This window comes from Mesoplodon mirus (assembly GCF_964341445.2).
Source record: "Mesoplodon mirus genome assembly, chromosome: 1".
Classification (NCBI taxonomy): Eukaryota; Metazoa; Chordata; class Mammalia; order Artiodactyla; family Ziphiidae; genus Mesoplodon; species Mesoplodon mirus.
This window is the reverse complement of record NC_138976.1, coordinates 59,369,526-59,392,146: the sequence shown is the minus strand read 5'-3', so window position 1 is coordinate 59,392,146 and position 22,621 is coordinate 59,369,526. Positions and strand designations below refer to the sequence as shown.

At 39.5% G+C, this 22,621-nt stretch overlaps 1 protein-coding gene across 3 annotated transcripts in view; it reads left to right on the top strand.

Moving 5' to 3' along the window:
- The window catches only part of ADAMTSL1 (ADAMTS like 1), a 473,180-nt gene that overhangs the window by 103,809 nt on the left and 346,750 nt on the right, over positions 1-22,621 (top strand). For all 3 annotated transcript variants that reach the window (XM_082612434.1, XM_082612433.1, XM_082612435.1), the window contains exon 4: positions 763-999. In XM_082612434.1, the coding sequence (XP_082468560.1) occupies positions 763-999 (237 nt within the window). The remainder of the gene's footprint in view (positions 1-762; positions 1,000-22,621) is intronic.

The window sequence follows — 22,621 nt, the reverse complement described above, 5'->3', positions numbered from 1 at the left end:
AATTCTCACTATGACCTTGACAGCTGAGTATTATCATTGCCTCTGTTCTAAACACAAGGAAACGTAGGCCCATAGAGACCCACCATATTGTATCCAACTCCCATCTGAGGAGGAAGTCCAAAACATTCAGCCATGCTGCCTGAAGCTAAAGAAATTCAGGTGTAAATGCTGTTTTCTCTATTTTGGTCTCCATATTTAATTCTGTATACTGTCTAGCCTAAGTATACTGTTTTAGAAAAAACTCACAAACAACCCCAGAAAAAAATTTTGAACAAAATCATCATAACTTTTTTCTCCTAGTTGCTAAAATAACATTTTGTCATAGCTTTTGGTATCAGAACTGAAAATGACAGTGATAGTTTTAACTAACCCTGTGACTATACTCAGTTCTACTTAAATTACAAGGAAACAAAAACGATGTTACAATGTGGAGGGAATCCATGGACAAATAAACATCTTTGAGAAAATATATTTCAAGGTGGTTACTTTCCCAACTAGTATCCATCAGATCTATTTCAAGCTGGTTTCTTTCCCATTTCACTTCTATCAGAAAATATATTTCAAGGTGATGACTCTTCTCAAATCTCTACCTTCTGAGGGCCAAATAATCATATAACCTTTCAGATGCTATGGGAGGGTCCATCTGTAATGACAGAACATTTGCTTTGTCTCCTAAGACCTGGAGCACATAGCTGCTCTAGTTTTCTGTTTGAGGCTGTTCTCCTAACCTGTGCTTCTCCCTTCCCTCTTTTTCTTCTCCAGGACTGCCCACCAGAAGCAGGTGATTTCCGAGCGCAGCAGTGCTCAGCTCATAATGATGTCAAGCACCATGGCCAGTTTTATGAATGGCTTCCTGTGTCTAATGACCCCGACAACCCATGTTCCCTCAAGTGCCAGGCCAAAGGAACAGCCCTAGTTGTTGAACTTGCACCTAAAGTCTTAGATGGAACTCGCTGCTACACAGAGTCTTTGGATATGTGCATCAGTGGTTTGTGCCAAGTAAGTGCTGGCTTCTTTTCATTCTATTTTTCCAGAGGGTTTTGTGTCAGTAGCTTTTGTGTAGTCCTGCTATCTGAATCAGTGTTACTTTTTCTAGAGTTTACAAATGATGACCCATTTGAAAATTGAGGTTCAGCTTCAGTTAAAGCTACAAGAGCTGTATTATGTTAAGGAAAAGTGGACTAGAGTTTTTCTTTCCTTTGAGTCTCACTTCAATATAGAAGAACAAAAATTCTTCAATATTGTATATCACTTTTGTACTAGACTCTGAAATTACCTCTACCTTGGTTGTCCCTGAAATAATGTGGGGTGTGTGTGTGTGTTTATCTGTATTCAGAGGCATCAACTTTCGTTTACTTAGAGCTTCAGAATTGCTCCGATGAGACTGGCTCTAAAATCTCCACGTACACTCTACAAGAACTTGTTGCTTCTCTATCATGACTACAGTTATGCCGAAAATTTAGACAAATTGTAGGAAAAGGCATGGCAGTGTCAACTAGGTCGAATTCAGCCAGGTAAATCTCTAACAGGGAGAGCAAAGAGATTTGATTTCTGGTATCAATTTTTCAGTGTCTACTTTAGGTGGGGAGTTAGTAAGGTGAGGGAGAGTTAATATATTTGCCATCTTGATTTCAAAGTCTATGCTTTGGATTAGGATGACCAGCCTAGTTTTTGGAGCAAGCAGTTGCTACGGTTTCCTGTGTGCTATACTTGACCATTATACTTTTACATTTCACGTAGTAGACAATTTGAGAATCTTTGCCTCTCCCAAGAAGACATCGGTTGAAATTTTTCTCTCTTCAGAATTTCTGATAGCACAACTAGCCATATAAGAATAAACTTAAAATGTGTTTCAGTAATTTGTTGTTTCAAATTCACATGTTTATTCAAAAGCTAAATCTGTTTTCAGATGTAAAAGGAATAGCTATAGTGTGAATGATTACAAGAGGTATGAGATGTCCTACAAGGTTCTGTGTAGATGAGAGAGAGACACAGACATACTAAACCTTCATGAGGTCTAGAATCATGAGACAAATAAATTGTGACAAGTCCAAGCACTTCTTAGATAGGAGGATGGAGTGATGTTTACATATCTGTAACTATTTTACTATTTTAAAGCTAGGAAAGGCCTAAGGAGTGATCTAATCAACATCCTCAAAAGCAGTATATTTGAATCATTTGTGATACTTGGTATTTGCTTACTTCTCTAGAACTATCAGTGGTGTTGAGATGTAATTATGGAATCTACAAAAGCTATGGGAATGACAGAGAATTGTAAAGCAAGTATATACAGAAAGGGACTATGTTGTAGGGAATGGCAAATAAACATAATAATAATTTCTTATGTATGTGTAGTGTTTGAACAAAGAAAGACAGATTTCCATTTTGTAAATGAGAAAAAACCAAGGACCAGAAAAGTTGTGTGATTTTCTGAAAGTTATATGGTTGGTCATGGAAGAAATGGGATTAAATTTCAGGTTCCCTGATATCTAGTCCAAAGTCGTGGGTACTATATTATAGTGATGAATGAAACAAAATAAACAAGATTGGCCGGCAAATTAGGTTTCATTTGTTTCTGCTGCATGGGAATTCAATGTGGCCTCTTTTTTTTCCTAAACTAACCCCGCCAGCTGGCTTCATGTACCTTGGCAACTGAAGCAAGAATAATCATGCCTCCTCAACTTAGATTCTTATAAGTGTGACCTGTTAGATTTGGGGACAAATGTAAATTAGAGAATATCTGAATAGAATGGTGACATACATAGAAATTGTAATTAGTTATTATTCTTTTCTTCATTTATTTGTCTTGTTAGAGGCAATAGTAAGGTAGAGGGATGGAAGAGTTCAGGTTGCATTTAGATTCTAACAAGTAGTTTGGCCAGAGAGCAGGATACCCCCCAGGTACTCAGTAAGGAGAGAGAGAGGTATTTTGGGAGAAAATCATGGTGTCTTGAAATGGCAGACAAGACCATGATCAGCAGTGGGTGGCCAAGAAAGAGTTTTAGTGGAGAATAGACATAACCCTAGCTCTGCTTTAGAAAGATGAATATAGCTGCAGTTGCAGGATGCTTGAAGTGGAGCTGGGACCACTTACAGGACCCTGGAGGCAAAGGGACCAGCTGAAAAAGAGGCTCTTAGAGCAGTCAAGGTGAGGAGAAGCATGAACCTTGGGCCAGGCCAGTGACAGCAGGAACAGAAAGGAAACAGTGTCTAAAACCAAGAAGGAGTTTTCATTTTGACTATAACCAGAGCAGGGGAATAGTTGTGAGAAAAAAAAAAAATCAAATCAATCATGCTCAGGGAATCAAAAACTACCACTTAATATGAATTTGTAAGTGATATCATTTTTAGATCCTTGCTACCATTACCATAATGGCCTTTTTTTATGATTAAAAACTACTTGACTTTTAAAAAGGAGGGAAGGAGCAGAAAGAGAGCAATGTGAGAGAAAGACAGCAAGGTGAGAGAGGAATATGATAGAAGTTTTCCCAAATGGATAACAATCCTAAAGATTTACTTGGCTTTGCCAATAATAAGTTTGACATTATCAAAACAATTAAAAAACTTTTCTTATCCACAAAAAAATGATAGAGGAATAACGATGGAATACTTAAATGCAGTATATACTTTTTCAGAAGAACAAGAGTGAGGTTAGTCAACAAAAGAAAAGCACTCACTGCTACCTTGAAAGAGTGGACATATGTTAATTCCATCCTACTTAGAAAAAAGTTCCTTTATTTAGGTTGCATCTGTATAGCGGTGATTAGCATTTGTGGTCTTTGGTAAGAAACATTAAGAAGTCATATGGTCATAATCTTAAAAACACTGTCAAAAATCTTAACGCTAACTTAAATGTTCAGTTTTTATAAAGAGCTTCTCCTGGCTTCCTGAAAAAAGTCATCTCCTCTGCCCCATTTTCCCTTCTCTTCCATTTCTACCCCATTTTGGGGGAATTCTCAGCTCTTTTACTGGCTTCATTGTTGTCTTATTATCACTTTTTGTTGGTAAGCTGCTTCAAATATTTTTGATGCTAGACAGATATAAATTATAACTGTAGAGAAGCAGATGTCTAGCTTTGGACATAGTCTTACCTTGATAGAAAATGGCAGCATAACTAAGAGATTTGTCATTTTTAAGTACCAGTTACTTCAGTTATGCCTGTTTAATACTCAACTAAAATCCACTTCCTCAAAACCATCTGAGGCTTTAACTCTTAAATAAAATTATGGAGACTTTGACTTTTAGAGTCAAAAGATACCTTAGCAATTTACAAATATAACTATTTCACAGAGGAGGGAACTGGGACCTGCAGACAGTTCCAAAAGTCATAAATGAGGGGGTTATCTGTAGTGAATTTGCTTCAGGAAAATTTTAGAATCATTGCTACTTATAAGAGATACCTTATTCAGTAATATTACGCATCGTATTAGGCAGTATATTCACTGTAATAGTAGTAGTAAAAATAATAATAAAATATCCTCCATTTTTTAGTAACTACCATATCTAGGCACTTTACGTATATTTTTTAAAATATTTACAACTCTACATATTAGGTGGCATTACCCTCATTTCACAGATGAAGGACTGAGGCTCAGGTATATTATAGGACTCGCTCAGAAGTACCCAGCTCTGACTCCAAAGCCTCTATTCTTCCTGGTGAGGCTAGCTGGACAGAGGCAGTGTGATGTTGAGTACTAGTCCCCAAACTTGACTGCCCTCCAGAATCCCTTGGAGAGCTCTTAAAAGATATGACTCTTAGGCCCATCCTCCAGAAATTCAGGTTTATCCATTTGATGTTTTTCAAACACTCTCCCTATGACCCTAGTGTTTGGCCAGATTTATGAACCACTCGCTGATTAGAAAGCAGATAGCATTTAAAGTCACAAGATACAGATTACAATCTGGATTTTGTTTAATGATCTGTGTAATCTTGATCAAGTTGCTTACCCTTCCTAATTCTATGTTTACTCTGCAAAATAAGATTAGCTTGCACAGTGCAAGAGTACCAAGTGAGATATTTCATGTGAAATGCTTAATAAACTGTCAAGTGCTGTGGAAAAGTAGAGTACCCTGAGCACTTTGAATTGCAAAATATATTAATGGAGTGGTTCCCTGTGTGGAACTTCATAACCCTGTAACAATTCAAAAAAGTTTATAGAATGAGATAAAGTAACCTACTTCTTATTCTGCTAAGACCATTCAAAAAGAAAAGGAGACCTTCTATCATGTACTTTCACCATCATTTCATAAATGAAGTTTTAATAACAAGAAAGCAATAAGAACCTGATTTCAGAATGAAGGAATGAAGGACAAACCTTTAAATTGAATATCGTTTGCCTTGTGAGAAAGTTACTACCCTGTACTTATTTTTTGTTCTTTCTCCAGAGCACAGAAATTGTGACTAAGAGTGGAAGCACTACCTTTGAGATCATCTAGTCCAGCCCTGAGAAATATTGCTGTGCTAGGTTATGCGATTTTCCCAGGATCTTCCAGCTAGTTAATGGCAGACTAGAGGTCAGAGAATGTCACCGTTTATCAGCATTTTTTAGCTATGCCCCCTGTGTTATTTCTTCAGCCTCTCCCACAGGCCAAAAGCTTGTCCAGCTTTAATTCTGTCATTTACACATGGAGACAATAGGTTTAGTGAATGTCTTTTCCAACCACATCCTCCCCTTGACATCCCCACTAGAATCTGAGCATTGTCCCCAAGGGGTAGTTGTGTTGATGTGTCTCCCCTTACATCTCAGACTGAGAAACACTGGGATTTTTATTTGCTCATGATCATTCTAGACTAGATGAACTTGGGGATAAAGCAGAGCCAGGAAGGCAATTTGTCATCCATGGAGAGTTAAGAGCTGAATGCTGTGGAGTCATAATGCCTGGGTTTGAATCTAAGCTCCACCACTCATTAATGTATGACTTTGAGCAAGTCCTTGAGGCTCAGTTTCCTTATCTGCAAAATGAGGATAATATCTGGAACTACCTGATAGGATTGCCGTGAGGGTTAAGTGATCAACTGCATTGAAGTGCTTGCTATGAGCTTGATCAGTACTAGCTTGTGGTAGGAGTAGTACTCAAATTATTTCTTTGACTTTTCCCTCTTTATGGCCTTTGTGAACGCATGGTTTAAAGTGGTTATACATGCTAAAGGGGATCCTGACTTCCCAGCGAATGAACAGACCTTCTGTTAATTTCCTATTGCACCGTTCTTTGCTAATAGCTCCATGCTGCACCATTATCAACTCCTGATCCAGGGCAGTGAATTGCGTCCTGTACAGAGTTAATGAGCCATTGCAAATAGGATCAGCTCTATTAGAGCTGCTGTTATTCATTTATTTTCATTATCCAAATTACCCCATTTATATTTGTTATAAAGCACAAAACCTGTTTCTGTTTTAAATATAAAAAAAGAGTAGCGTAAATTTACAGATAGAACATGTGCTGCCGTTAAAAATAATTTTGAGGTTATTTTGAAGTCGAATACAGAAAAGTGTGTTTTATTTTCATAATTTATGAAATTCATCAGTTGTTACCTAACATACATACATCAAAAGACAAAGTGCAATTATAAGCCAGTCTTTTTTAATGAATCTGCATATTTATAGTACTGCACAGTGCTGTGTCAGAAAACAGGGCGTTTCGAAAGGGAAAAGGTGAATTCCTTTCCAGTAATGCCTTATATATGTTGCTGTAAAATGAATAATACAATAAAGAAATAAGCAATAAATTGGATCATGGAGTTTTGAGGTTTATACTGTGGTGACACTAAAAGGAACCACAGCCCTAACAAAGAAGTTCTTTACGTTTTTAACAATTCCTATGGTGAGTAGTTTGAAATGAATTGAATGGAATGCTTATTTCTTCATCTCTGTCTGTGACCTAAGTCACTACTATCAAATGTCTACCAGGCATTCTAAAGGTAGTGATGTCAGAAACACAGACTTGGCTGTTTTTCCCTCTGTGTTTTGTAATCTAATTCCACATGGAAGCATGGCATTGCTTCAGAGATTTAATGCATCATCTTTCTATTTCTCCCCTTTGCGTGACACAGTAAAGATGAAATGAACTGCTTTACTGCCTACTAGTTGAATTTTAACAAATTACTTAGTTTCTGAACATTGTTTATCTGTTCTCCCGATAATCTGGTGGGTACTGAGCTTACAGAGTTAAATATCATCCCTCAGGAAAGGTACCTTTGTAGGGCTATTGTGAAAAATTCAGTTTGTTTGTTTGTTTAATAAATATTTACTTAAGAATCAGCAGTGTGCTAGATCCTGGAAATACATGAATGGACAGGAAAAAAACACAGTCCCTGCCCTCCCTGAACTGACACTCTAAGGGGAGATGAGCCAAGTGTAAAGGAAAGTATACTATTACCCCTATACTGTATTCACCTAACTGTGAACAGGAGTTTACAGTGAAAACAGGAGTTTCCTTTCTAAAATACAGATCTGACTTCATTTCTTATCTGCTTGAATCATTTCAATTGCATTCTATCACCATCAGGATAAAGAAAGCCCAAATTTCTTTACAGGGTAGGTTTCTTTACTGGGTGGCTTGAAACAAGAGAAAGTTATTCTCCCACAATTCTAGAGGCTAAAAGTCCAAAATCAATGTATCATCAGAGTGATGCTTTCTCTGAGGCTCTGAGGATAATATCTCTTTGCCTCTTCATAACTTCTAGTGGTGGCTGTCAATCTATGCCTACATCTTCACGTGGCCTCCTCCCCTCTGGGTCTGTGTATGTCTCTGTCTTTACACGGCATTTTTCTCCCAACGTCTCTGTCTTCTCTTCTTATAAGGACACCAGTGATATTGGCTTCTGGCCAGTTCTAATTGAGTATGACCTCATCTTTTTTTTTTAATTTATTTATTTTTGGCTGCACTGGGTCTTCACTGCTATACACAGGCTTTCTTTAGTTGCGTCGAGCAGGAGCTACTCTTCATCATGGTGTGTGGGCTTCTCATTGCGGTGCTTCTCTTGTTGCAGAGCACAGGCTTTAGGAGCACAGGCTTCAGTAGTTGTGGCACGCAGGCTCAGTAGTTGTGGCTCACGGGCTCTAGAGCACAGGCTCAGTAGTTGTGGTGCATGGGCTTAGTTGCTCCATGGCATGTGGGATCTTCCCGAACCAGGACTCGAATCTGCTTGCCAAAGCTCGCGTCCCCTGCATTGGCAGGCAGATTCTTAACCACTGTGCCACCAGGGAAGCCTGAGTATGACCTCATCTTGACTTGATTATATCTGCAAAGATCTATTTCCAAATAAGATCATTCACAGGCACTGGGGTTATAACTTCAACATATCTTTTTTGGGGGACACACTGCAACTCACAATAGCACACATCCCAGTTTATTTGTACATAGTACATATTCATATATGCATATACATACATACATACATACATGTACATATATACATATAATTTTGAATAGTTTGTAGGAGCCAGAGTGGGAGAAGTTTAGACTGTCATAAGTAGAAGGAATATTTGACCAAACATGGAATCAAGAAATGCTCCGAGGGCCTCCCTGGTGGCGCAGTGGTTGAGAGTCCGCCTGCCGATGCAGGGGATACGGGTTCGTGCCCCGGTCTGGGAGGATCCCGTGTGCCGCGGAGCGGCTGGGCCCGTGAGCCATGGCCGCTGGGCCTGCGCATCCGGAGCCTGTGCTCCGCAACGGGGGAGGCCACGGCAGTGAGAGGCCCGCATACCGCAAAAAGAAAAAAAAAAAAAAAAAAAAAAAAGAAATGCTCCGAGGAAGAGATAGCTGGAAAGACCTAACTAGCGCCTAGAATTGAAGAAGGAGAGTGAAGAAATAAAGGGCTAGAGAGGTTGTCAGAACCTGTGTCATGAGGAGCTAGATAAGCTATATTAAGAAGCTTGGGGTTTGTAATATTGAGAGACAAAGAGTGCCAGTGAAGTAATTCAAGCAGATGCAAGATAAAGTGAGACATGTATTTTAGGAAGAGTACTCTATCTGCATTGAGGGCAATGGATTAGAAAGGACCCAAAATTGGTAGTGGGAACAAAAGGGGCGATTTCAAAACAAATCAGGAGATAGAGTCCCTGGACTTGGTGACTAGTGAAATATAATAGGAGAGAAAAATTGAGAGTTGAAGACAATGCACTGGTTTCTAGTCTGAGCAAAGCATGTTGCTGCTCTTCACTGGGGTGTAGAACATAAGAGAAGGGCCAGGCATTGGTTTGGGGCAGTACGAGGGATGAGGAGATACTGTATGTATAGCACACTGCTGCCATGTGATTGTCACTCAGTGAATTCATATCCTTTCTTCCTCCCTCTTACGTCTTCTTAAGTGAATGGTGTGATTCCATCAAGTTGGTATGGTCCCTGTCCTGTTTATGTATGATTAAAAATTTGTCAGGTTAACCTTTTCTGTGATCACATGCTAGTTAGTTAACAAGTCAACTTAAGCATTTGTCACTTTTAGGAAAAACTGAAGTCAAATGACTGTAGTTCCTTAAGGTATCCTCTCTATCTGAATAGCTAAGAGATAGAGAAAGTAACACTCCGTAGGGATTCATTCATCTCAAACTACCTCCTTCCTGCCACCCCAGTTGGGTCCTTTATTTGTTCATGTATCATCTCTACTCCATGGAAAGGACTTCTTTGCCATATGAGAACTTTTTTCATCTTGATATTCAATTTGTGGGACAGAAACCCTTCTTTTTTAAAATTTTATAATAACTTTATTTTTTGTGCTCTTTTGTTGTTTTTAAAATAAGCACTTTTACAGTTTTATTGTTTAACATACGTCACACACACAAACACACAGATACATAAACTCTTCTTTCTACAGCTTTCACAGAAAAACTTTTTGAAAGTTATATCTATTTAATTTTTCCTTTGAAATTCAGTGTGCACTGGGAAAGACAAAATCATGGATTTTGTTTTCCCAAAGAGATTCAGTGAAGTAGATGAAGGCAGTGTGAATCTAATTTAGAAAAAAACTTTCAAATGTTATTATTTTTCATGCTGTATAGTTTTCAGAGTGCACCACACATATCACCATGTCCTTCTTGTACCAATTTTGGGGAATATCTGTATTATTTCCATCTTATAAATGAGGAGATTTAGGCTCATAGAAGGTCATACAACTAGAAAAAGGCAAAGCTACAACTCAAATCCTATTATTTCTATTATATGTCACCTTTCCTCTGAGAAGATATTTTAATAATGAAGCAGAGTATCAGTAAGCATGCACCTTTGTTAATAGGGATATGAGTATGTGTAGCTGAGTCATAGAACTCTGGCCTCGGAATTCTGTGTTCTATTAAGTGAAAGTTCCACCAAGATCTGGCAGCTTTCTTGATTCATCCTATGATGCTTTGTCTCATGAATGAGTCTTTGGGACACTTGTTTGCAGAAATAATGAATATGCTAAATTTTACCAAATCATCTTTAATATTGTTTCAGCACTCTTAGTAACTACAAAGTTTGGATTTCCCCAAATTACCCTCACTTCTTATACTAACTTCAAGTTCAGGGCTCCTCAAGACTACTCTCAGGTTTGATAATTCACTAGGACACACAGAACTCACTGAAAGCTGAGTTGTACTGTTGTACTCAGTTACAGTTTATTACAGCAAAAGGACACTGATTAAAATCAGCCAAGGAAAGAGGTACATACAGCAGGGTCCAGAAGAGTTCAAGTGCAGACCTTCCAATTGCCCTCTCCTGGAAGAGTGGTGTGGATGGCACCTACTTCTCCCAGCAATAGTGTGTGACAATATGTACGGACTACTGCCAACCAAGAAAACTCACCCAAGCCTTGGTATCCACAGTTTTTATTGAGACTTCATCACATAGACTTGGTTGAGCACCCTCATGGCTGACCTTCGTCTCTAGCCCCTCCAGAGGTTGAGCTGATACCATGAGGTTCAAAGCCCTCATCATAAATCACATTGTTAACCTGGACTCTCTGGCATGGCCCAAGGCCCCAGACAAGCAAAGATACTCTTACTGGTCAGTGACAAGAGTTTAGAAATTGCCTCCCAGGAGCCAAGGGCAAAGGCCAGACCTCTCCTTGAGCAAAGTATATCCCTTACCACACCCTTACTTTTTTGAAGCTATTTATTCATTCAGCTAATATTTAATGCTTACTATTGGGCATTAGGCTATCCCCTGGGGTATGTAGCACTGAATAGGACTCAAGCCCTCCCCTCAAGGAGTCCATAGCCTCAGTTTTAGTAGCTAAAGAAAAAATAGTGCCCAATTTTTCCTTCATTTACTGTCTCTAACTTTGGAGAATCACCTTATTACCTATGAGAAGATTCCATGAGAATTACCACAACATTCACACCAACTAGCCATTCTTTTTGTGTGGGTATGACTCTTTTTCTTTTTTTTTTTTTTTTTTTTGGTACATGGGCCTCTCACTGTTGTGGCCTCTCCCATTGAGGAGCACAGGCTCCGGACGCGCAGGCTCAGCAGCCATGGCTCACGGGCATAGCTGCTCCGCGGCATGTGGGATCTTCCCGGACAGGGGCACGAACCCGTGTCCCCTGCATCGGCAGGCGGACTCTCAACCACTGCGCCACCAGGGAAGCCCTGGGTATGCTCCTGACTCTTGTTACAGAATGGTGCAGCTGCTTTGGAAGACAGCCTAGCAGTTCCTCAAAATGTTAAACATAGAGTTACCGTGTGAACCAGCAATTCCACTCCTATGTATATACCTAAGAGAAATGAAAGCATATGTCCACCAAAAAAACCATACTCAGATGTTTATAGCAGCAGTATTCATAATAGCCAAAAAGCAGAAACAACCCAAATGTGGATCAACTAATGAATGGATAAATGAAATGTGGTCTAATCATACTATGGAATATTATTGCACAATAAAAACGAATGAAATACTGATACATGCTATAACATAAATGAACCTGCAAAACATGATGCTAAGTGAGATAGGCCAGTCACGAAAGGTTACATATTCTATAATTCCATTTATATGAAATGTCCAGGATAGGCAAATCTGTAGAAACAAAAAGTGAATTAGTGGTCGCCTAGAGCTGGGGCTTGGAGTAGAATGGGGTGGGAGGGTGACTGCTGATGGGCACAGGGTTTCTTTTGGTAGTGATGAAAGCATGCTAAACAGATTTTGGTGATGTTTTCACAATTCTGTGAACATATTAAAACCATTGAATTCTACACTTCGAACAGGTGAATTTTAGGGTATATGAATTATATCTCCAAAAAAAGGTTTTAAAAATGTAGTATAAAGATTCAAGGGCTTCCCTGGTGGCACAGTGGTTGAGAGTCTGCCTGCCGATGCAGGGGACATGGGTTCATGCCCTGGTCCGGGAAGATCCCACATGCCGCAGAGCGGCTAGGCCTGTGAGCCATGGCTGCTGGGCCTGTGCGTCCAGAGCCTGTGCTCCGCAACGGGAGAGACCACAGCAGTGAGAAGCCCACGTAATGCAAAAAAAAAAAAAAAAGATTCAAAAGTCTGTACGCTAAATCTAAAGGTTGTGTTAGCTGTAAGTGACCTGATCTCACTCTTTGACACAGTTAATATGACTAACCCATTAGTCTAAGTGGGTGTCCCCTTCATTTATTATGGTTGCAAGAAGTCATTTAGAACCGTAAGTATTTCTACACATTAAAAATGATTTGGAAACCAACACATCGTTAATATGTTAAAATGAATGGATAGTGATATCAGGCCGAAAGCTGAACATCTTTCAACTTCGGGGGGTGTGCGGAATAAGTTTGGATTTGAGAAGATCTTTAGTAAATTCTCAATAAAGCCTTATGCATTTAGGTACACTATAGATTAACTCTGGTACTTCATTCATTGAGTGAATTCAGAGAAGACAGTTTTGAAACTGAAAAGGGAATTTGACATCTTGCAGTTGAATCATTCCATTTTACGTTTGAGATCCAGATAAGTTCAGTTTTTGAAATAGTACCGCCATGTGGTCTGGAGTTAGGCTCTCTGGGGATATGAAAGTACATGTCATCATCCCTGTCTTCAAGAAGCTCCCAGTCTGTGGGTGATGTGGCTTAAACCCAAATAACAATAATCAGCAGCAGCATGAGATGGGAGGAAGAGTTTCAGTTTGGGACTGGGGCAGATCCATGTTTGAAGTCTGACTTCTAAATTTCCTTTCTGTGTGATCATGGGTTAATTTAGTAGGTTAATTAAGCCTCATTTCTCATCAAAAATAGAGGTAACGATACCTAATATTAGTAATAATAATGAGCTAATTTTTATTGAGCACTGGCACTCTGCCATACACTGTGCTGTGTTAGCATTTAACATGTTATCCCCTTTAATTCTCACGTGAACCGACACGTGGTTATGTTTTAACCATTTTTATAGTGGAGGGAAATGATGCTTAGAGAGATTAAGTACTGTTGATTCATTCAGTAAATATTTATCGAGCGTTTACTAATGCTAGACATTATGCTAAATACTAGGGATGCAGCTGGATGTCCAGGATGCAATGGGATCAGGTAGGAGGAGCGTTTAGGAGGAGCACTGTAATTCAGTTCTGGGCAGGTAGGAAGGTTTTGTGTCTCAGGTCACCCTCTTCCCTCACATTCACAGTCCTTCAGCGAGACTCCACAGAGGAACTGATATTCCTTCCTATCTCTTGCACCCGTTTTTCATCTTGTTTCCTTTGTCTTATATTTATTTTCCTAATCAACTAGCCCATTAGATTGAGACCTCCTTACTGGCAGAGACTGTATTCTACTTACTCATCTTTAGTTTCTTTATATTGAGTTACTCAACTTAAGACTCTTGCATGGAATGATCAAAGAATCAATAAATCTCTCTGTTGACTATTTTTGTCTTTTGACAAACGCGTCATCTCTAAATCATGTAAATTATTCATGCCTTTTTTATCTTTTAATTTACTCGGGCCTTGTTCTCATTTCCTTCAGGCTGTGAAACAAAGTCCATTTATGTGTTTCACCTTTTTTGTTTTATGATATTAGGCTAGAAGTAATTTAGAATCTGAGGCCTCGTGCAATCTCCTCTTTATTTACCATGGCTTAGGAGATGGCTCAGATCTACCCAGAACTTTCTCCATCAGGATAACTGTTGGTTTGCTTAGTATATCAACCAGATTCTCTGGATGAGCTCTCACTGCTGAAGCCATTAGATCCTTCTTGGGATTTAAACTCACAAAATGCTAAGTTTCCAAAGGCCATAAATATCAATCAGGATTCCAGTGTGATGTAGTTTCTTTCCCAACTGTATATTAGAAAATGGCTCTGGAGATTGTTTGCTTCTGCAGGATATTCCATGGGTAAATTAGATGATCTTTAGACACAATTTTAATTACTCCAGCTCTCTCTGTAATTAATATGGTTATCAATTTGTGGGCCATAAAATGCTGGTATTCCCCAAAACTTGAAATGCAAGGTTTAAGTATATCAGAAATTTGAAAGATTTGAAACTTTGCCTTAAGTTTAAAAGAAATGTTTTTAATTTCTTTAAAAGTAGAATTGAGGAAGCCTTTTTGAAATTGGGTATCTTAAGACACTTCATATAATTATTTTTAATGTTAAAAATTAAATCCAAATATGAAAGGCAATTAGTAAGTAATTATCCTTTGGCTGATCAGCATATTTGAAGGCAATATCAAGTTAGGTAAAGGGATAATTTTTTTTTATGTTGTAGCTACTTTAATTGTCAAAAGCCTTAATAAAAACAATTTAAAGCATCAGGTACCTTCCAGATTTTGAGTCATGAACATAACTTTACCCAAATTTTATCACACTCATGGTTGCCAGAGACTCTCTTGGAACATTCCTAGGAAGGGCCGCTTGCCAGCATCAGGAAAATCCACCCAAGCACCTAAAATTAGTGTAATAACCGCCCCCCACCCCCGTCCTATCTATTGCCTCTTCAGTTGGACTGCCCCTGAGGAATTCAAATCAAGAAGGAACAAAGTGTTATTGCTATGGGCTAACTACCTGTGATCCAAGAGAACACTTAAGAATCTGCGAAGTCTAGAGAGAAAGGCGAGAAATTATCTGTGTGGTTAATAGCACACAGAGGCCAAGACATATTCAGAGGCCTCAGGAGATATGTTGAATCTCTTTGCAAAGCTAATCATGAAACAATGGCTTTGAAAAGGACCTTGGAGATCACCAACTGAGTCTCCTCATTGTAATTCTGAAGGCACAGAACATTGGAGCACATAGCATGTGACTTACCCAGGGTCTCGCAACTAGCAAGTAACCCAGCCAAGAAGACTCAAACCTAAGTCTTCCAGCTCCAAATCCAGTGCTCTTTAATTTGTATTATGTGAAAACGCTTTTCATATGTGTGTTTTTCAAGAACCTTTAGAGTTTAAAGTATTTTCTTTTGATTTGGATTATTTATTCATTTTGTTAGTCTTTTTTACTATTACTAAGTGCATTTCACTCCCTCAGCTAAATTTCCCTCCTATATGGCCAAATTGTCACAGGACATTCTATTCACTTAAAAATAGTTGTGCTATAAAAGAAAATACAAGTGGAAAACTTGGCCAACAATAAACATTCTAAAAAACTTAATGCACACCACGTTCATTCCTGCAGAAATGCCAACTGCAACCCCACGGCACCTGCAAGCTGTAGCAACCACTCAGTGGCCAGGAGCTGGTGGCTGGCTAGTCCCATGAGCACTTCAGTTTACAGTTACACTTGCATACCAGTTTAGATTCTTTGCCAGCCGAATTATGGGTGATTTAAAAAAAAACAAACATATTTCAGAGGAAGGGGAGGGGGGTAGGGAAGCTTGGGAAAAAGTGGCCAGAGTCACATTAAACTGAATGGACGTAGCCAGTATTTTGTTTCCCCAAGTTCTCAACTCTTCTTGACCGCTGTCCTCCCTGTGTCCTCTGGGATTCCCCTGGTGGAGGAGGAATTCCTCCCATTGGATGACTCTCAGCTTCTACAGCAGAAGCCTCAGTATCACTGTTGATTGGCAGGAAGATGGTTAATTTCTTGATTCATCCATCCAGGCAACAGTCTTTTATTGAGCAACACAGTATAATGTCTGTGCAGCCATTTCCATTCTTGATTTTACGTGACCTGAGCTAGAGATAAAAGTTATTTTTTTTCTTTTTCTTCTTTTGAATAGGAATAGCAAGGATACCCTTTGCTTGGGTAAAGGATATAATTTGGGTAGTTAGGGCAAAGACACACTCAATGGTGAAGCGGGTGCAGCTCTCCTGGCACCTGACTTTCCCATCCCCAAGGTGGGCCCAGGGACAGGCATACATGGCAAGTGCTGAGGGGATGAAGGCTTAGAAGGAGCAAGGTGCCACCAAGCCAGAGGAGCTGAGTCTCTTCATCCACGTGGTTTTTTTTTCAGCCCAGAGAAATATTTTTACGGTTGTTTGAAATGCGCTGTCTTACGCAGTGTATATGTAGAATGGTTTCATCAAGGCTATGTCGGTCCAGGCTATTTCCAAGTATTCTCCAAGTTTCTCCTTAAAATTTGGCGTATAGTTTTCTTCCTTTTCTCCCCAGATGGTTTTCATGGCTCTAAAGCAGATGTTGGAAACGAATAACCAAATATATCCCACTGACAACTTTTGTTTGGTACACATAGTGTGGTTTTGTGGAAATTTGAATTGGTTGCCAGGATTTAAATACACTACCTGCAATAAAAATCCCAATTCACAGCATAGCCTTTAAAAAAATCGGATGTGCTACATTTGGTCTGCGCTCCAGCATGGCAACCATTTGACAGAGCTGAATAGTTGCTGAGACCTCCAGATGGTGCCAACACTTTCAAGCCTCCTTTGTTACCCACCTAGCCTGGACTCTGTAGCTGTTTGCATTCCTGACCCTTCCCCAAAGTATACGTAGGCTAGATATTTCTCAAAGGAAAGAGAAAGAGTCAAAATCATCATCACAATTATGATAAGAAGAATAAAATAATCCACCTCATATATTGAGCACTAATCATGCCAGACGCTATGCCAAGCACTTGACATACCATTTAAACTGCACAGGAACACTTTCTATAGCCCAAAAGTTTAATTTGCTGGTCCAAGGTCATACAGCTTGTGAGTTGCTTAGCTGGGATTTGAACTTAGTCTGTTGGACTCTAAAGCCTGTGCTTTTCATTTTATCACACTCCCTCTCAGAATCACTCCTCCCTCCCAGATAACCCTTGCTGAATCTCAGGCTTATAAGAATCTACAACTGGATGCTAAGAATTGGGTATTCTATCGGCCACTGGTTTTCTAGTTTCTTTCAGGAAGAAGAAAAAGGAAAACTTGGTGAGGTTTCTTCTGCTCACATCCTATCCTCCAGCTAAGGGACAGCTCTAGGTATTAATGCACACAGCCATTCTCCTGGGTCAAAGGAACTCTTGTGATAATGTATTCTAAGTCAGTTTGAAGCCACATGAAAGGCTTTTTAACACACATTTGAATATCAGGTAAGGAGCAACTGCTCAAATTTTTAAAAATCTTAAGATGTGTAAATACAAAATTGTAACCTGGGCAGGTAGTTCTTTTTTTTTTTTTTTTTTTTGCTGTACGCGGGCCTCTCACTGTTGTGGCCTCTCCCGTTGCGGAGCACAGGCTCCGGACGCACAGGCTCAGCGGCCATGGCTCACGGGCCCAGCCGCTCCGCGGCATATGGGATCCTCCCAGACCGGGGCACGAACCCGTATCCCCTGCATCGGCAGGCGGACTCTCAACCACTGTGCCACCAGGGAGGCCCAGGTAGTTCTTTTTAAAGGAAAAAACTTAAATGTCTTATTCTTGGAATGAAATATCTTACTTATGTTACCTTCCTTTCCCTTCATTCCAGGCATATACTATCTTTAAAGCCGACTGCTCTTCAAATCCAGAATATTATAGATTTTCTATTGCTTTCCTTTGTCATTATTCTCCTTCACTTCGATTTTTTTCTTCTAGATTTCTCAAAACCTTAAAATAATTCTTTTGGTTTCACCTTCTCCCTTTAAAAACACTGAAAATATATACATCTTACAATTAGCCCCAGGGTGGGAAAATAAGTGCCCCTCCTGGCAAAATACATATGCTCGATGTTAAGATTCTTTTGGTTACAAGCGATAGAAATGTACTGTGTTCAACCTACGTTCAAAAGGGAGGATTATTGAAAGCATAGGGATCAGTGACAGGAACATCAACTGTTTGTTAGGAAAAACACTTATTGGTGACTAGAAGCATAGAGCAAGCTGGAGGGCCAGGCTTTGGGAAGCACAGGAACCCTGGCAGGTTTGAGTCCTCAGCCACTCGTGTGTATATCTGGCAAAAGGTAACTTAGCTGCAGCCATATCCTGTCTCTTTCTGTCTCTAGTCAGTTTTCAAATTCCCAGGGAAGACAATCTGGCCTAGTCTAGGTGTCTTTACTATGGCACTGATTAGCCATGACCAGGGGATGGAGCAACTAACACAGCCATGGCCACTGGGAATGTCTTAGGGATGCTCTGCATGACTGTGATTATTGTAATTTTTAATTTTCTTATATGTTTATATCTAAATCAGGCTTCCATCTACAAGAAAAGAAGATTTGAGTGTGCGTAGCTTTTGTGAAATATGGTAAAAGACAGAAGGCTCTTAGAATTTTTAACAGTCCAGCATTTTAGTTGTTTAGAGATTCAGTTTGAGAAGTAACCCAGGTCTTCTTCTGTAATGGGAAATAACTTATTAATAAGGCAGTAGTTTTTCAAGTCACGTTAACATTCTATCGCCTTTAGGATTACTAGTAATTGTAACAGGGCACTGCAGTGTGGACTCATGCATAAGGAATGTCTTCCTGGTTAAGAAATGGATATGATTTTGCTACTGCCTATGGGAGAATAGTTACACCTTGAATCATTCTTCTGTTCCCTGGACAGTAAGGTGCATCTTCCATCCATTGGTGGTTGAGTCTAATGGGCTGGAAATGCTAAGAAGTTAACACTGATAGACCAGCCATGGAGACCCCTGTCTTGGTTCACACTAAACTCTTTTTCTGCTAGGACAAGATGAACTTTCTGCTGCAAACATGAGCCTTCTCTCTTCTTCAGCCAAAAGTTCACCAGGGTTCAAACAATGTCTTAATGGATTCCAGCAAGATTTTCATGGGGCTGTAAGAAAGAAGTTTCTGGTTTGCAGCCAAAAGGAATGTGTCTAGCACAGTACCAGCCCTGGAATCAGGACCCACCTAGCTTCTAACTCCAGACCTGCCTTCGAAGTCTGCTTCCGATTTGGGAAGCGGGGTGGGGGACTTGGCAGCCTGCCTTTATTGTTCCAAAGTATGGCTGCCATTCTTTAATTCACAGCTCACAGCTCACCTCTTCCATCAACCCTTCCTGGACTAATGAGAAATCAGCCCCATCTGTACCCCAAATCTAGTACAGAAGACACTTTTATTTCTCCGATTCAAACACATAGAGACAGACAATTCTCAGTTGTCCATACTGATAAAGGAGTATGCTCCCGTGGATGATCTGTTACTAGATGTGGTCTGTCAAGACTTTTCTTCCTCATGGAGAGGTGTGTGGTACATGGAGATAAGTAGGTTGGACACTGAGAAGCAGCAGGACTAGAAAGCTGACTAAGGGCACAACCAACGTGTTTGTGATGGTGGATTCTCTCTGAGTTTTTGATACTTATTCTGAATAATCCTATTTTTCTTCCTTAGATCAGCAGGCAACATTTGAGAGGGCAAATTACATCATTTGAATAATGAATAATCATTTTTAATGTAAAATGACAGTTCCACATTTGAGTTTTAAAGAACAGTAGAGAATAATTTTTAAAACACATATTAGGGCTTCCCTGGTGGCGCAGTGGTTGAGAGTCCGCCTGCCAATGCGGGGGACATGGGTTTGTGCCCCGGTCTGGGAAGATCCCACATGCTGGGGAGTGGCTTGGCCCATGAGCCATGGCCACTGAGCCTGCGTGTCCAGAGCCTGTGCTCCGCAACGGTAGAGGCCACAACAGTGAGAGGCCCGTGTACCACACAAAAAAAACAAAAAACATAAAACACATATTAGCATCCACTTCCTTTTTCATTTCTTCAACTTCCATGGTTGTATTTGTTGTTGTAATTAATAGTAATAAAAACTGCTCCTATTAGTGAACTCTGAGAGCTATACCTTCTTACAGTGAATCTTCACACAACAGCTTTCGGAGGTGTGATTTGATTGGTACCATTTTACAGAAGAAGAAACCAAGGCATAAGAGATGCAGTAACATGGACAAGGTCAATAAGTAACAGAGCTTGTGTTCAAATTCAGATCCATTGGGCTCCAAAGCAGATACACTACCCCATCCCATCCCAAACTATACCACACTATACTATACTGCACTTCACAAGGTAGTGTGGTTAGGTCCATATAAAGCTTGCTCAGTGGTAGAACAGGGGATGCAAACACATGGGACTTTGTCCATGTACAGATAGAAGGAGGCCATAGGAAGAGCTGAAGTTAAAGTCATCAACAACAACAAAAACCATCATAGCATATGTTTATTTGTATGTATATGTGTCTTTACCCCATTGCATCTGTGTGCTCCTTGTTTTAATTAGTTATGTCTGTTGCTTTCCTACCTCCTATTCTTTTTTTGTTGTGGTAAAATAAACATAAAATTTATCATTTTAACTATTTTTATACAGTTCACTGACATTAAGTACATATACATTATTGTGTAACCATCACCATCATCCAGCTCTAGAACCTTTTCATCTTCCGACACTGAAACTCCATACCCATTAAACAATAACTCCTCCTTTCAGCCCCTGATGACTACCTTTCTACTTTCTGTCTCTCTGAATTTGACTGTTTTGGGTACCTCATATAATTGGAATTAAACAACAATTGTCATTTTGTGTCTTGTTTATTTCACTTAGCATAATGTTTTTAAGGTTCATCCCTGTTGTATAATGGGTCAAAATTTCATTCCTTTTTTTTTTAACATCTTTATTGGAGTATGATTTCTTTACAATGGTATGTTAGTTTCTGCTTTATAACAAAGTGAATCAGGTATACATATATCCCCATATCTCCTCCCTCTTGCATCTCCCTTGCACTCTCCCTATCCCACCCCTCTAGGTGGTCACAAAGCACTGAGCTGATCTCCCTGTGCTATGTGGCTGCTTCCCACTAGCTATTTTACATTTGGTAGTGTATATATTTCCATGCCACTCTCTCACTTCGTCCCAGCTTACCATTCCCCATCCCCGTGTCCTCAAGTCCATTCCCTATGTCTGCATCTTTATTCCTGTCCTGCCCCTAGGTTCTTCAGGACCTTTTTTTTTTTTTTTTTTTTAGATTCCATATATATGTGTTAGCATACCATATTTGTTTTACTCTTTCTGACTTACTTCACTCTGTATGACAGTCTCTAGGTCCATCCACCTCACTATAAATAACTCAATTTCATTCCCTTTTATGGTTGAGTAATATTCCATTGTATATATGTGCCACATTTTCTTTATCCATTCATCTGTTGATGGACATTTAGGTTGCTTCCATGTCCTGGCTGTTGCAAATAGAGCTGCAATGAACATTGTGGTACATGACTCTTTTTGAATTATGGTTTTCTCAGGGTATATGCCCAGTAGAGGGACTGCTGGGTCACATGGTAATTCTATTTTTAGTTTTTTAAGGAACCTCCATACTGTTCTCCATAGTGGCTGTATCAATTTACATTCCCACGGACACTGCAAGAGGATTCCCTTTTCTCCACACCCTCTCCAGCATTTATTGTTTGTAGATTTTTTGATGATGGCCATTTGGACTGGTGTGAGGTGATACCGCATTGCAGTTTTGATTTGCATTTCTCTAATGATTAGAGATGTTGAGCATCCTTTCATGTGTTTGTTGGCCATCTGTATGTCTTCTTTGGAGAAATGTCTGTTTAGCTCTTCTGCCCATTTTTGGATTGCGTGGTGTGTTTTTTTCATATTGAACTGCTTGAGCTGTTTGCATGTTTTGTAGATTAATCCTTTGTCAGTTGCTTCATTTGCAAATATTTTCTCCCATTCTGAGGGTTGTCTCTCGTCCAATTTTTGGTCTCCTTTGCTGTGAAAAAGCTTTAAAGTTTGATTAGGTCCCATTTGTTTATTTTTGTTTTTATTTCCATTTCTCTAGGAGGTGGGTCAAAAAGGATCTCGTTGTGATGTATGGCACAGAGTGCTCTGCCTATATTTTCCTCTAAGAGTTTTATAGTGTCTGGCCTTACACTTAGGTCTTTAATCCATTTTGAATATATTTTTGTTTGTGGAGTTAGGGAGTGTTCTAATTTCATTCTTTTACATGTAGCTGTCCAGTTTTCCCAGCACCACTTATTGAAGAGACTGTCTTTTCTCCATTGTATATTCTTGCCTCCTTTATCAAAAATAAGGTGACCACAGGTGCGTGGGTTTATCTCTGGGCTTTCTATCCTGTTCCATTGATCTATATTTCTGTTTTTGTGCCAGTACCATACTGTCTTGATTACTGTAGCTTTGTAGTATACTCTGAAGTCAGGGAGCCTGATTCCTCCAGCTCCACTTTTCTTTCTCAAGATTGCTTTGGCTATTCGGGGTCTTTTGTGTTTCCATACAAATTGTGAAATTTTTTGCTCTACTTCTGTGAAAAATGACAGTGGTAGTTTGATAGAGATGACATTGAATCTGTAGATTGCTTTGAGTA